Raw genomic sequence first — 15,388 nt, 5'->3', positions numbered from 1 at the left:
GACATCCATGATCGCTGAATACGTGGTTAAATTGTCCCTTACTAAGCTGCATTTCAACACAAAGAATCTGGTTTCACTTTGACTTATTTGAACACTTTTATTTATGGAGCTGTTAAAAATCGATTCAGATTGGTTGATTTCCTGGTATGGACATGTTTTTATTTATTTTTATTTTTTTAACATAGTTCGCAAATCTTTATAATGTTAAGGTTGGGGACCTTCCAGAAATGTAAAATTGGACTGATTTATTAACATATTTTGGAACCGGTTTTGATGATTATCCTACTGTCGACTAGTTTGACCCAAATAAGTCATTATCTGCCGACACGAGATTATCTAGGACATTAAAGATTAACTTAGAAACCAACACCACTCAGCTCTACTATTAAGAAAAAAATAACCTCTTCCACCAGTCTACATGGAGGTGGTGGCATCATGCTGAGGGTTTTTTCACTGCTGACGATACTCGTCATTGCATGTAACCGCATATCGGTAGATAACTGATTGAAACTTTGACACACGTGGGTGTTTAGGCAACACAATGATCCTAAACAATTTAATAAAGCAGGCCAAGACTTAAAACTTATCAAAAATGTAATCAACCAAATTATTGCTGCCGATTATACTGTTAATGATGTAATTTTATTCAGTTACACATTTAGAATAGGTAGCTAAGAATCAATCTATTTATTAATTTGACTTGATTAAAACGACAAAAGCAATTCTTTACTGAATGCTAAATCAAATCTCTGTCCCTCCAATGATGCAATTGATAAAGAAAGGACAATTTAGAAATAAGAAAACATTGAATGATGAACATTAAGTGCCAAACTCACCTCAAATTTCTGAAGACAGAACTTTTGAAACGACACTGAAAACATTTGATGCAGACAAGGTCAGAGATCCTGTACTTGCTCCAAACTTCTCAGGTAACTAGGCAGCTCTGAGGAGCTTGGACCAAGTCCAGGAGCGGACCTTTTAAGAATTTAAACGGCACAGCAGTAGCACATCCATCTAAAAGAAGCTCCGTGGCCTTCATAAAAATTTTAAGCGCACCTGGGCTCTACAAGGAAAGGGTCTGCCGGTGTGTCTCCAATAAAGTAGCAACAAAGAGAGGCAGCTGTGTGGTTAAAGAGCACAAAGAGGAAGCAAACGTTTGATTGTTACGGGTCGCTTCCTCGTTTCATACGGGCGAAACAATTCACCTTGGCTGTTAGCTTTCAGAAAGAGGAAGCACACTGGCGTTTTTGACAGAGTGGAAACTTTAACGCTGTCTGTGAAGGGCTTTATGAGAACATAAAAGTGTCAGCTGAAAATACAATAGAACTTTATCATGAGGTTGAATCTCCTGAATAGGTCAGGTCTTAAGAGACATAGAAAATTTAAAAAAAAATACTTATGTTGAATAAGTGTGGGGCTGATGCATTCAGAGATGGGCAGAGTACCCAAAAATTTAACTCAAGTAAGAGTAGCTCTACTTCTTATGACATATTTTTACTCAATTAAAAGTAAAAAGTAGTCGTCCAAGAAATTACTCAAGAATAAAACAGTATTTAGGAAAAAGTCTGCTCAAGTACACAGTAACCGATCAAAACCTCAATCATTTAATATTTAAAAATGACATCATTTGATGGACTGAAATAAAGTTACGTGGCTGTTTTGGTATTTTAAATATCAAAATGAAAATATTTCATATGAATAACATAAGTACAAAATTGGGCAAAAGAAAAAAAAATCCAAATCAGTTTCTTTCGATATAAAACTTGTGAAACTTTAACAAAAACTGCAGGTGAATTTTAGGTTAAAGCTGATCTTATCTTGATTTGGTGATGTTATTCACAGTCGGCCGAGTATCCAGAAATTTTACTCAAGCAAGATTAGTGATACTTCATAGTAAAAGTAAAAAAGTAGACCACAGCAAAAATACTCCTAAATATACTCTTATTGCCCAAAATGTTTGCCAAGTAAATGCAACTAATTAACACCCAACTCTGGATATATTATGTATCATTTGGCCCATCGCTCTTAACATAAGATAAACAAAACCTCACATGTTAGTATCTCCAAAAGCTGAGCCAAAGTACAAACAGTGCACTGTCTTTGGTTCCATCACAATAGGTGTAGTTAACACAATCTTGTGCGGCACACTGAACATTCACAAGCAGCACCATGCTCTTCCTGAAAGGGGCGTAAGGTGCTTTAGAGTCTGCGCTAATGTCCGGATTTTGCCTCATTCTAGAGTTTTTGCAGGTCCTGCCTCCATCTTTTCATCAGCCGTAACCAGCTCCCCCGTCACTGCTGAAAAATAAGCTTCCCCTTTTAGCAAGATCCAGGCACACGATGGGGAAGCTCTGCTCAAGTTGACATGCAGTGTTATTTTCCCCAACAAACTGGATTAGGTGAAAGTTTTTTTTTAGCTTTGCTTTGTCGGTGTTTATCAGGGTTTCATCATTCCACTCTTCAGGATTTGTGGTGTGTCGCAGTGGGCGAGCTGTGGATCTCTGCAGCACCTCCAGAGTTATAAACATCTGTCAGGCTGGTTCTCTGATAAATGCTCTGCTTGCTCAGCCTGTCCGTAAACGCAGGTGGGCATGTCTGGGTAGATTTGGGTCACAGTAAAATGGAAGTAATCTGCTTCTTTCACTTCACAATTGCTACTTTGTGTTTTATCCAATAAAATTACAATCAAATACATGGAAGTTAGTTTTTGTAAATTGACAAAATATGAAAAAGCTCAAATTAGTATTAATTATTTTGCAACGAACTGCAGTTTTTGTCCTGTTGTTATACACAACCATGGCAGATCCATGGTAAAATATTTGCCAGGAGTTTTTGAAAAATATAAAAATGAAGAAAGTGTAAAAATGCAGGACAACAGAATTAGTGTTGCTTGTAATTTGTCGATTAGGTGATTCATAATTTTAAAGCTCTGCGCTCTATTACTGGAGCAAACTTTGTAAGCTGCAGTCCACCACTAGAGGGCGGTACAATGCCAAGGAGAAGTCATGAAGCTGCATGTGAGATCTGTCCATTAGACTAACTTTTTCCACTTTTCTAAATGAATTCGCTTGCTATCATTGCTACTTTTGACGACACGTACTGGGTGATGCACGCGAAACCAGGACAGTCAAGTGTTTGCTGCACGTTTATTTGAACTCACTCATCCGGTTAGACCAGTAAGCCTACTGCTCTCCAGAAAGAACAGTCAACTGACATCAATGTCTGCACAGACTTTAAAATCCAACATATTCACAAGTAGATTTATGTCAGTTGTTTGTTAATTCCTTTCCATTTTTTTTTTTTTTTTTTTGCTTGCAAGGCTGTTCAAATATGTTTATTAAAGTAATTTTAACACTTGAGGTCCTAAAATATGAGAAGTTTAATAATCCTTATCGTATTTTTTTCCTGCAAGACTGGTTGGAGACCAGAAATACAAGCTTGCAAGAATTAAAGCATGTCTCTTTTGGTAGCAGAAACCTTTTCTTATATAATCACAACACTGCTTGCTAAGATGAACACTTTATTTTTCTTTTCACAACAAGTTTGCATTATACACAATAAGGAATGTACAATACAAGCACAACATAACAGCTATTTTTTGGTTTTCCTGGTTTAGACAAAACACTGAAAGTATGCAAAAAATATAATTGAGCAGAACTCTTCCCCCCCCCCCCCCCCCCCCCCCCAGCAACATAGAAATGCACTTTATTTTAGTTCTGTAAGGATTTGCAAACAAAAAGATTCAGTAAACCAGTATTTCCAACACTAAGACTTCTTAAAAATATAAAGTGCACGGTATATTTTCTTCATATGTTGACATAAGCTGCACAGAAAAAAAAAACACATTTAGAGATAAAAACACTATTGCTTTTGACTGATTACTCAACAGATACAGATTTTCTTTCCCCACCAGATGATCACAGTTACTGGCTGAAACATCAATAGTTTTGAGTACAAACTAAACATAACATGTAAAGATTTTTTTTTTCTTTTTTTATGTTAAATGCTCTGACATTCGCAGTAGGTACGGTCAAGTTCAACAACATCCATGCCGTCTTTACGTTTATCTTTGTTTTCATCTGTTCATGTTTGTTTTAGGAGGAGTATATTGGAGCTGGGAGCAGAAGGGAACATTTGATTATCTTGTCAAACATTGTCTCTTGGTTTGTTTTTCTATCATCCGCATCAATCCTCTGGTCTCGTTTGCACAGTTTTCTCTGCCTCCGTCCATCTCTACGAAAGGAGGCAGCTGTTGGTTTTGTTCATGGGGGCACGCTTGTTGTTTTCTTTGGGGAACGTCAGTCGTCTCTTGCAGAGCACCGGACTCAGCTGCGTGGGCAGGTTGGCCCGCTGCAGCAGCTCCATGAAGGCCTCCATCACGTTGACGTTGTCCTTGGCCGAGGACTCCAGGAAGATGTGGTTCCAGTCCACTTCCACCGTGGACAGTACGTCCTCGCTGGACACCCTCCGCTCTTTGAGTCGGTCTATCTTGTTGCCGATCACCACAATTGGTGTGTGCTTGCTCTCCTTGACTTCCAGGATCTCCTCTCGCAGTCTCTTGACCGCCTCAAGGGAATCTGGATCGTCCACGGCGTAAACCAGAGCAAAGGCATCGCTGTTTTGGATGGAGAGTTTGCGCATGGCAGGGAAGGAGTAGCTCCCACTGGTGTCCATAATGCTGATGATGACTTTAATTCCTCCCATTTCGTACTCCTTCCTGTGGAGCTCCTCCACTGTGCGCCGGTGCTTCGGCTCAAAGGTGTCTTTGAGGAACCGCTGGATGAGGGCTGTCTTCCCCACTCCCCCTGCTCCTAGAAACACCAGACGCACTTCAGTCTTGTCTTTTGTCTCAAAAGACATGACAATATTTTTCTCTTTTCTCTTGCAAAAGCTAAAAATTCCTTCCACTTTTCTGCTGCGGCCAATGCGTGACGGTAAAGACTTTTACATGTGCTGACAGAACTGAGACGTGTCGATAGTAGAAGCTTGCGTATGAATGCACGCTCTTCTGACTGCATGCTGTATTTATTAACACTCATCACCTGCCCACTGGGCTCCCAGCCAATCAGGATAAGGACAGAGTTTGAGTTTACAGCAGCCAATCAGAAAACAATTCAAGAAAAGAGAGAAGATAAAAAAAAATCATGACCAGAGTGTTATTGGTGAATGCAGGACACATCTCTGAATGTTTCTATCAACAAACACATTTTTTTTTACTGCAAAAGAGACTTTCAAGTGCAATAAAGAGAAATTTCTTTTTTCTGTAGAAAAAAAAGTTATTTATAATTTTTTTTATGTATAGTTTTTAAAACTGTCTCAGATGCACACACCTGGCCTTTCAAAAGTGTATTATTGCATGTGGCATTCTGGGGAAGAATGAAGGACCTTCTAGTAAAAACTTCTCACCATACTGCAAGCGCGATTTCTGTTTTTCTTTTCTTCTGTTGCTCCTGTTTCAGGACTCTCAGCAATTGATCAAATATGCTTTGGGTCTCAAACATGCCTTTGTAGCTCTTGCACCATCTCCATATTGTGGCTCTACACATCTGACCTTGACATGCAGGTCCTCTCTAAAAGTCACCACAGAAATCAATGGTCAGGCATTCAACCAGAACTTAAGAGTTTTACTTATGGAGGTTAGAAATCGTTTTGGCAAAGTGCTTCACCCAATCACAAGAAGATCATCTTTGTCAACGAACATCGCTGGACCACAAAGTCCAGCCCTCAGCAGTAATGGCTGTACCTGTGTTGTATGGCTTGGCTGAGTCCAGAGGAGGGGGCTGATGGACTGTATTCATAGAATAAAGCCTCCATCTCTGGGTGCATTTATATTTCCCATCAGCATGATGGTGGAAAATTCTCCAATATTTAAGACTCCTGAATCAACAACAGGGATCTCAGTCTTAATCCACAGAGGAAGGCTCAACCTTTCTTCTACTGTCTCTTCACGTTGCCTCTGTAATCTGCCCACTTGACACAGTTTTATAGGCCCACCCTGGCTCAGGTTCTTCTTCTTTCCCTCCGTCTGGACTGCAGAAGACTTGGCTGCAGTGGTCAGAAAACTTATGTAGACATGTAGGATTTAACCAGTAGTGGTCTGTGGAAAATTCATTACCTACACAGAGACTTTAACAACATCACAGCTACCAGATTACAACAACACACAGAAAAATCTTGAGTGCATTTTCCATGTAGCCCAAAGAGTTAAATTTTGAGGTCATCTTACACATGTTTGCTGTGTCCCACAAGACTTACTTTCAACAGTGGTTTAGATTTTCCCACTTGAGCTATGCATCCCTGCAGCTCCTCCAGAGTTACCATGGGCCTTTTTTCTGCAGTATGTAACTTTTATAAAGAATATATTTGTCACATATTTGTTAAAACTGTCACCGTGTTGCGACAGAATGCTATGAGACAGGTAATCTGTGAAAAAAATCGATCCACCGCCTCCCTCAGCTACTATTGCTGTCTGAAGAAATGCACCGCTTCCGACCAAAAACAACCAACCAGAGCCAGGAGGAGGGTCTTAGCGCTGTCAATCAATGTTCCCAGATATGCCAATAGCAGAGAAAAAACGTACCCTTACAGGAAAACTGTTTATCCGTCGACAAAGGTGGCTATGCTAACTAGCCTGAACATTTACGGCATTCACTGCTAGCACAGCAGAGAGCAAGTGGCGCAGGAGGAGGAGCAGAGCCACACAAGATTGTGATTAACAGCACTAAGACCTGCCTCCTGACTCTGATTGGTTGTTTCTAGTTAGCACCGGGAGACGACAGAGGAACTCAATATTTATCAGTCTCATATTATACTGTCATAATGACAAATATGTAAAAGAATACTTTATTATCTTACAAAAGTTACATACTGCAGCTCTAATGAGTATTCTGTTAGATTTCAAATTTAAAGTGGAAGCTGCATCTGTTCACATCGCGTTCTTAAAAATCCTCTTGGCAGATAAGTGAGAAGTTGTTCCTTTGGACTGTATTCATAGAGTATGCATCAAGTTTCTGCTCCTTGATGCAGAAGGCAGCTGCTGATCCCTCCGTCATATTAATCTGTGATGGTTGGCTGTGATAAAAAGGGAGGACAATTTGCACAATGAACATGCTGTCTTTTTACCTGATTGAGCCGGCTCCAATCTCTGAGTCTGGCAATGCGTTGAAAAGAAAGAAAGAAAGAAAAAAAAACACTCTCTGCTAAACTGTATAAATTTAAGTTAAAGAAAAGCATTAGTTTGATTAATTAATTTATTCAAAAGTTGTAAAGTTTATAAAAAACTGCTATGGATTTCTGAGAAAGCTGTGTGTATTTAATGCGCGGGCTGGTTCTGCCCAGCCCACAAAGTCAAGTCAAGCAAGTCACGCTTCGTGGAATTCGATAGTTCGCAGAGGACAGAATGTCATTTTTAATAATGAGGTGCCTCTGATAGCTTTCAACTCCAAATAGGAGCTCACTTGCCAAAGCAAATATTTCTAAGGTAAAGCTAACATGCGGGTGAAAGTCACGTTGTTTTACCTTTACAGCATAAAAAAACATAGATGTACTATATCGTGACTCAGTTCATTGTGCTTCACACCCTCTTGATCAATTTTGATCCTTTCTTGTTCTTTAGATGTCCAAAAAGTTTTTGTCAAATCTTAATTTTAGAGAGTTAAATAAATAGAACCAATCCCTGAAACAGCCGCACAAACGTCTGTTTTTGCAAATTCTATCTATCTTGCCAAGGAACAGCTTGACACATAAATAATGACCCCGGCAAGAATATGATCTAACTGCATGTTTTCATAATGGTCACTGCCTGCAGAGACTGAAGCAGACTCCTTTTAATGAAGAAACATCTTCCATACCGACTCTGCAATATAAATCTGGTTAGATTTTGGTCACAAGTCATAAAACCTTACTAACTTTTCCTCCTATAGTCAGTTTTTGAACACACACACACACACACACACGCAGACACAATTTATTTGTGTGTGTGTATTTGAACACGACAAAACTCAACTGACACCCTCCTCCTGAACTCCCACCAATTCTCTTAATCCACCCTCTTTATTCGGCGGCTTTGCGGTTTTGAACAGAGCAGCTGAAATGTGTGTCGGGCTTTTTGAAGTCCTCTCCTCTAAGTTTGGCTGCAGCTCCTCTGACACCGTTGTTTGATTCTGGAACACGATGTTCTGTGTGGCGACAGGTGAGGTGGAGGAGAGGGAAGAGACAGCACGTCCAGTGACAATTGATCTCATTACAACTCAATGCAGAACAGGTCTCTTTCTCTGCATTTTAGGAAGAATTAGGTGGAGGTTAAACATTTTTTTTTAAAGAAAATATTATTTAAATTACAGTTCAAGCAGAGGTCATTTCCTTAAGTTTAAAATATTTTGCCATGCATCCAGGAGCTTTCTTTTACACTAATGCAATCGTTTCTTTCAGTGGAACAGGTTCAGAAGGTGAGCTCTGTTTTATTTACGTACTAGCTGCACATTTACATCAGGAACATGGATGAAAATTAGCCAGGTAAATTAAGTCGTACTTGTTAAATAGTGTGATGGATGCTCCTACCACCACCACCATATAGTTTTGGTAATTATTTATTTTCTTGATTTACATCATTAATTACAGATACAGCTTAAGTTAGTCATTTTACTTAGACATATATTTTCTAGTGGGCGCACACTTTAGTTAATATTTGTCTGAATGGTTTACTCACACTTGTTCATTTGTTTGAGGCGCTGCAAACACAGCCCAGCTGAAGGAGGAAGCCTGGAGCAAATTGTTTCTTTTTCTAAAAGAAGGAGGGGGGACTTTGTTTAAAATTGACTTTAGTTATTTAATTTTGTCACTTTCACATTCACTTATTATTTATGCTGGGTTAAAGTTAGTTTTGCTTTAGCTAATTTTGTATTTGTTTGTTCCTTTGTTATGTTGTGGCTCCCTCATGTGGTAGATTTAGGTTACTGCACCCCTATTTGAGCCTTTTGTTCTTTGTTTGCGAGCCAGTTTTGTTTGTGTTCAGTTAGTGTCCGGTTGACATCAGTTGAGTTGGGCCCAAATCTGTTATTTGACTTATTTTTCATTGAAACTTTATGCTTTGTTAATAATTTTTTGGAATTATTAAATTGAAACTTTTAAATATTTTTGAACACCTTTTGTCCCCTGCAAGTAAATATACTAAAAACATAAATGGGTATACGAAAGAAATTGCTTAGTACGTCAATCATTAGTTGATGATAACAGTCACATCAATGATCCATGGATAAACTAAATTAATTTCATGTCTTTTTTAACATGTACTCACCCTGGCATGCTGAATGCTTGAAAACATGCACAAACTTTTTTTTCCTGTTGTTTAGCCGAATGCTTGCTAATGCACAAACTGGTCAAATATCAAGTACTTAAAAGAAAAGGATGAAGGAAGATTTACAGTTTCAAACTCCCAACAAGCTGTTTTTCCTCTCGTTAGTGTGCCTGTGATTCAAACCCTTTGAATTTGCTGAAAAACCCACAGAGGAAGCAGATAACCGAATTTCAACAAATTGTAGCTCTGGAGGGCACAAATGCAATTATATTTAAACACTTCCTATGTTTTCCCTGTTAGGATGAGTTCCTCTACAAATTGGTTTTGATATGTACAATACTTACTCTACGGCTTAAGTCTTGACTTAAGTCAATTTTCTCGCTGTGTATGTTTACACAACACACAACTCAGAGGTTTAAATTAGTTTTTTGTGCAAGACAGTTTGAAGAATAACTTGGTCCGCCTGCAGATTTCCTATTCCGCTTTGAGAGTAAGCATAGATCAGTTACAAGGACTGAGTACATTTCTCAGGCAAATTACCCCTAAAGACTGATCTAGTGTAGATCTACCTACAGTCTGTAGTTTTTTTTAGGGTTTTTTTTTCTTGCCCATTACCTTGTAAACTGTAAAGGAAATGTATTTAGTTTTGTTAATGTGTTTCAGGTCTAATTTTTTTTTTTCATTTCCTGCATTGCAAACCTTTTTTTAGAGATCCTATAATTTCAGAACAAAATCTTAGCACAAGATGATATTTACGTTCCTGTTCCTATGATGCAGTGTGGAGCTGCTGATCCCACGGCGGTGTTAGAATGTGATGACTGGCTGCCACAACGAGAACGAGGCGTACTCAGTGCGTGCTGTCTTTGCGTCTGAAAAGTTGACACTCAGCGTCTGGATTTTGGGCTCTGCTGTTCAAGATGGATTCTTTTTGCTGCGTCGATGTGTGGTGACCCATTTGGTTGGTACATTTAGTGCTAATAATAACAACCAGCTACCTGAGAATTATGTGTGTTTGCTCAGCAGAATGTGTTGCTATATTTGCCAACCCAGGCCATTTACCTACTAGTCCCGTTTTATTACCTTAAGTTTTATTCAGGCTAAAGATACACTCTGCATGACGCCCTCGTCCCCGAAGCAGCGCTTTACTCGTTTATAACATATATTTTCTAATAAGTGAAAGTAATAAATATAGATTTATTCTGAAGCATAATTACCAAACAGCACACTGAAAGGTTTCATGTCATTCTAATGAATTTAGAGCATATACTCACGCTCAGTGTCAGTTTTAATTATCGAGACAGAGTTTAGTGGAGTTGGAACTTAGATTTTCCTGCTGCAAATAATTGAAATTAAATTAAATCCCGAGGCTTGGAAGCAAGACCAAAAATAACTCTGAGCCATGTGCGTAAATTAAAGTTTACAAGTCTGTCAACTGCATGAATAGCCTTGTAATATTAATTTTCTTTGCAACTGAGTTGGAAATGCTATGCTTTAGAACTGGGAATACTGTCGACTTGACAGTTGTCCAGCAGTCAATCACTGACAGTAAAGAAGAAAGATCAGTCACAAAATATTACTGAAGAAGGTTTATATAATGAAGCTTACTTATGCAAAGGTTAGTAGAAGGAAAAAAGGCGCACAGCCCAGGCATCAGCCTTGAAGAGATTATAAAGCAAATCAGAGAGACGAGTGAAAAGCTTGGCACACGATCCAAGTTGGTTGAGGTCCAGGATGAAGTTTCCACAATCTGTGTCGATATTGTCAGTCCACAGTGAATTTGCTAGGTACGGTGTACCTTTTAGGACAGGTCTCAGGAAAGCATCATCACACATTAGAACTGACAGCCTCAGAGGTCAGACCACAGATTAAAAAAAAATCAGATCTCTGACTAAATGGCATCAGAATAAAAAAATCCTAAGAAAACAGGCTTCAAACGAAAAGGTCTCAGAATCAAAGTTCTCAAAGGCAAAAACGGCTTCACAAGCAAAAGGTCTCCAAAAGAACATTCTGACGCTTTTGCTTCTGATGCCAGTTTTGTTAAGATATTTTTTATTCTGATGCTGTTTAGTGAGAGGTCTGATGGCTTTTTGTCTATGATTTGACGTCTCAGGCCGTTTGTTTTAACATGTGATGAAGTTTTCCTGATACCAGAGGTTGTCCTAAAATGTACTCTGTATCATCTTACTTTATTGTAGAATGATGAGTGAACAGAATTTCAAGTTTTACATAAAAAAATAAATAAATAAAAAATATATATTTTTTTTATATAAAAAAAATATATATATATATATATAAATGTATTGATTTGGGCGAAGGTTTTAGTTTATGTGATTTGCCTCTAAATGGAGGCATGTTTTAGTTCAGGGGTCTCAAACTCCAGTCCTTGAGGGCCGCAGTCCTGCAGTTTTTAGATGTGCCACAGGTACAAAATACTGGAATGAAATGACTTAATGACCTCCTCCTTGTGTAGATCAGTTTTCCAGAGCCTTAATGACCTAATTATTCTGTTCAGGTGTGGTGCAGCAAAGGCACATCTAAAAGTTGCAGGACTGCGGCCCTCGAGGACTGGAGTTTGAGACCCCTGTTTTAGTAGAATTTAGTTCTGCCTTTAAGAACAAAATGCTGACAGATGCTATAAAAATAAAACAAACATATCAGCCATGGTAGATTCCTCTATAATAAATTTATTTACTGACATAAAACTAATTGTTACAGCATATTCTAAATGTTTTATTATGTTCTAAATAAAACGGTGAACCATTACTTGAGTCAGAACTGAGTGGTCTGAGTGTCTCAATGAATCAGATGCCTGCAAAATGGCTGTTTTGTTTCAGCATTGAGGCAACATGTATACGAAGGTATCAAGGGCAGTAACCATGCAACAGATCCTATCAGCACTAGTTGAGTCGCTCAGCATGCGTGTGTGTGTGTGTGTGTGTGTGTTTTTTTTTTTTAATAAACAGACCATTTCAAAGTGCGCATAGCTTTAAGAGCAGAGACGAAGGTCAGTCACAGCTTGCTCTACTTAAAGCAACGCTTCAATCAGGACCCAAGACGCCTCTTAGAAAATCCAAAGTTTAAATTGCCTCAGTTCACACAGTCAGGACTTTCATTTCATAACAATGAGCTGCAAGCACAAATACCTTTGAGCTTGGTTCACACAAAAGAGAAAATGAACGTCTCTGAATTATATAGTCTTTATCATTTTTGCTGCAGTGTTTGACTTTGCTTCAGTTCTGTTTTGTTTATCGGATTTAATAAAAGTGCATCTCTTATGGCACTTTTTTATACTTATTATGGTTTTGGAAATGTTGTACACAATATTTCTGTTAACAAAAGGGGTGGGCATAAAGACTCACATGGTGAGGTTGTTATAATAAATTCTTGTCTATTGTTACATGTAGCCTGAGCTAAAAAAAAAAAAAAAAAAGAGAAAATAACCAGCTTTGTGACAAGCTCCATCAACATAAAGATGTTTCTTTTAAAAGATAGTCAACTGAAGACGAGTTCAAATAAACGGCTTGATTTTATTTGGAGCTGAAAATAGTGATACACAAGTTGCATAGTTTTGTTTTTCTGTCTTGTTGTAAATTATATACATTTCTTTTATTGTGGACAGAATTACATAATATGGATTTTATAGATATTTTATAAAGCACAGTGCCTCCTCATTTGAAGTGACCTTAGTTGCCCACTCATTAACAGTATAGACTCCAAGCTATCTTTGTGTTCAAGGTTGAAAAACAAGTACCCTTGAAAATGGCAAGAAATCATTGCATAAAAATTTAAAAGAATATGTTTAGATGTCCCAGAGCGAATTCTACCCAACAAGATAAACATCCTCTGATCTGTTGTTTGGTGGGCCCCATAAGTACATCATGCCTCAAGCAGTCCTCAAAGCTTTGTTAAACTCTGAAAGTCACTTAAGGCACCATACAACCTTGGTGAACTTTGGATCAGTGCTGTTACAACAAAAGGAATGCTGCTGGTCCTTTGTTGTCAATATTAAATATATATTGTTTCTTGTATTTACTGCACAAATAACAAAAATATTACCGTTGTCTGTACAGCGAATGGTTGGCTGCTTCCTGCTGTTAACACTACAGCGCTTACGTTGGATCTCTGAACCTGTTCACACACAGCAATCAGTCAGCAGGGCAGAAATGTTCAAGCCTTCGAGTGCGGTGAACCTCTTTAAGAAGGTGTCCTGGCTGGTGTCTATGTTTGGGTTTCAAGGCACATGATGCTAGGCCTTGTTTAACTGTGTAATGCAGCGAGATAATGGATAGTAACGCAGTCAGTTACTGGTGGACCAATTCACCTGGAATCAACAGAGGAATGAACCACAGAGGACTGCGAACATCTGGCTTTTACTGTAGTTGACTCTAAGGGTGAAAATGATGCTTTTTAAAATTGTTTTAAAAATGTAGTACAAGTTTAATTTTAAGCATTAGTGTTTGGCTCTCTAATTTGCTGACCTGTTTATTACAGAAGCTATTATTCCACCCACAACTGACTGCTAGCCTGGGCAGAAAGATGTCAGAAATTGTCTGCTATCACACTTAATTTTCCCTGAACAGCTCTAGACATAATATCATTTACTTTTTTTTTTTTTTGGAAGTAGCTTGTGACCGTTCAGTAACTTGCCTACAGTTGCCATTCGTTCTGGCGTCTCCATTTCGACGAAAATGGATTAAGCGCTAACTGCTGGTCAATGCGCAGTGAAGCTAAAAGCAGATTTCAGTCATTTTCAAAAAACTCAACATTTTAAATGGAATTTCATAATCTAACCACAGTAAATCAAAATACCATCATTAAATGTTGCATAGCGAAAGTTGCAAATGGTTACAATCAGTACAAACATTTAGGAGAATATTTCTAATAACAAGAGGAAAAAGCATTACAATAATTAGTGGTTGTTATGAGGAAATAGTTTATATCAGAAATAAAAGAAAGATTTTGGGTTTCACTAAAAGCTACGCTTGTTATCCAAACCAAAAGAAAAATCTGAACTTTATGATGTTTCTCTAAGGAAGGAATGTCATTTATTTCAGTATTTTTATAATGGTTTGAGTTGTTGCAGGACTCCTGGACTATATGCACAGTGGGTTACGATGTTTGGCTAGAAATGGTCTTCGTTTTCATTGCTGCTGCTGCCTCCTACATGCTGCGTAAGTGACAGCCTAACCCAGTTTGACACCTATTGTTATATAAAAATAATTGCAGGGTTGCATAAGTGTATGTTTTCATTTTTATTTCTTAACTTTATGGTTTAACGCGTGTTTGCTTTTTTGTTTACAACCTGAAAATCCATTTTCCTTACAAATGTGGTGCCGTTTAAGGGGAAACAAACAAGCTTTCCGACATCACAAGATGCATTGCCACAAACTACAGTTAAAACAATGAAATAATTGGACAAATTCTTCTTACTTTTCGGGGCGTATAGCTTCAATACTCTATAACGACATTTCTTACAAATGCTTGTTAAATTATTTTAGAATCTCTACTGCAAAATGTTCAACAATAATCACAAAAATATGAAAAATGAAAGAACCCAAAGAGATATAGATAAGAAAGTTAAAGAAAATGGTGTCTGTAGGAAATGTTCCATTCCATAGCAGAAACATTAGCTGTTTGCAATATATTTGAAACAATAACACTTGGTGTAGCGGCTCAGACTTAGTTGGGAAATTTGATCTTCTCCTGAGCCTCTACAAAAGCCGAAGTGTCCCCACTTTGCTAACGACCATCTCATTAGTGTTACATTTACATTTAAGTTAACATGGATGAAGTTACTTTTACCCCTAAATTTCAATAAATATATTATTATCAAAACACAGATACTAATATTGTTTTACCAACTTGTAAATGAGTCAACAACATTTGAAGATGTAAAAGTTTCCAGCTTTCTGAACATACATGAAGAACATTAAATGTTTTGTTTTTTTGTAATAATTTACTCATCAGTAGACTCGCCTCTTTTCCTCAGATTTTTCTGGATTTTCCCCATCGACCTGTGACCCCTGCTCTGAGAGCGAGCTAACAAACTGTGTTTGCTGAAAACAATGCAAATGAATAAAGTTCCACGGTTCA

At 38.0% G+C, this 15,388-nt stretch overlaps 1 protein-coding gene across 1 annotated transcript; it reads right to left on the bottom strand.

The window, feature by feature from the left end:
• Positions 1-3,507: 3,507 nt before the first annotated feature.
• Positions 3,508-4,984, bottom strand: LOC116735803 (ras-related protein Rap-1b-like). The gene has a single exon (XM_032587907.1). It carries the CDS (start codon positions 4,858-4,860, stop codon positions 4,234-4,236), a length of 627 nt encoding a protein of 208 aa, XP_032443798.1. The 5' UTR covers positions 4,861-4,984; the 3' UTR covers positions 3,508-4,233.
• Positions 4,985-15,388: the final 10,404 nt, after the last annotated feature.

The sequence above is a fragment of the Xiphophorus hellerii genome, chromosome 16, assembly GCF_003331165.1.
Source record: "Xiphophorus hellerii strain 12219 chromosome 16, Xiphophorus_hellerii-4.1, whole genome shotgun sequence".
NCBI classification, from domain to species: domain Eukaryota; kingdom Metazoa; phylum Chordata; class Actinopteri; order Cyprinodontiformes; family Poeciliidae; genus Xiphophorus; species Xiphophorus hellerii.
Note: the sequence above shows the minus strand (reverse complement) of the source record. Positions and strands in the feature narration are given on the sequence as shown.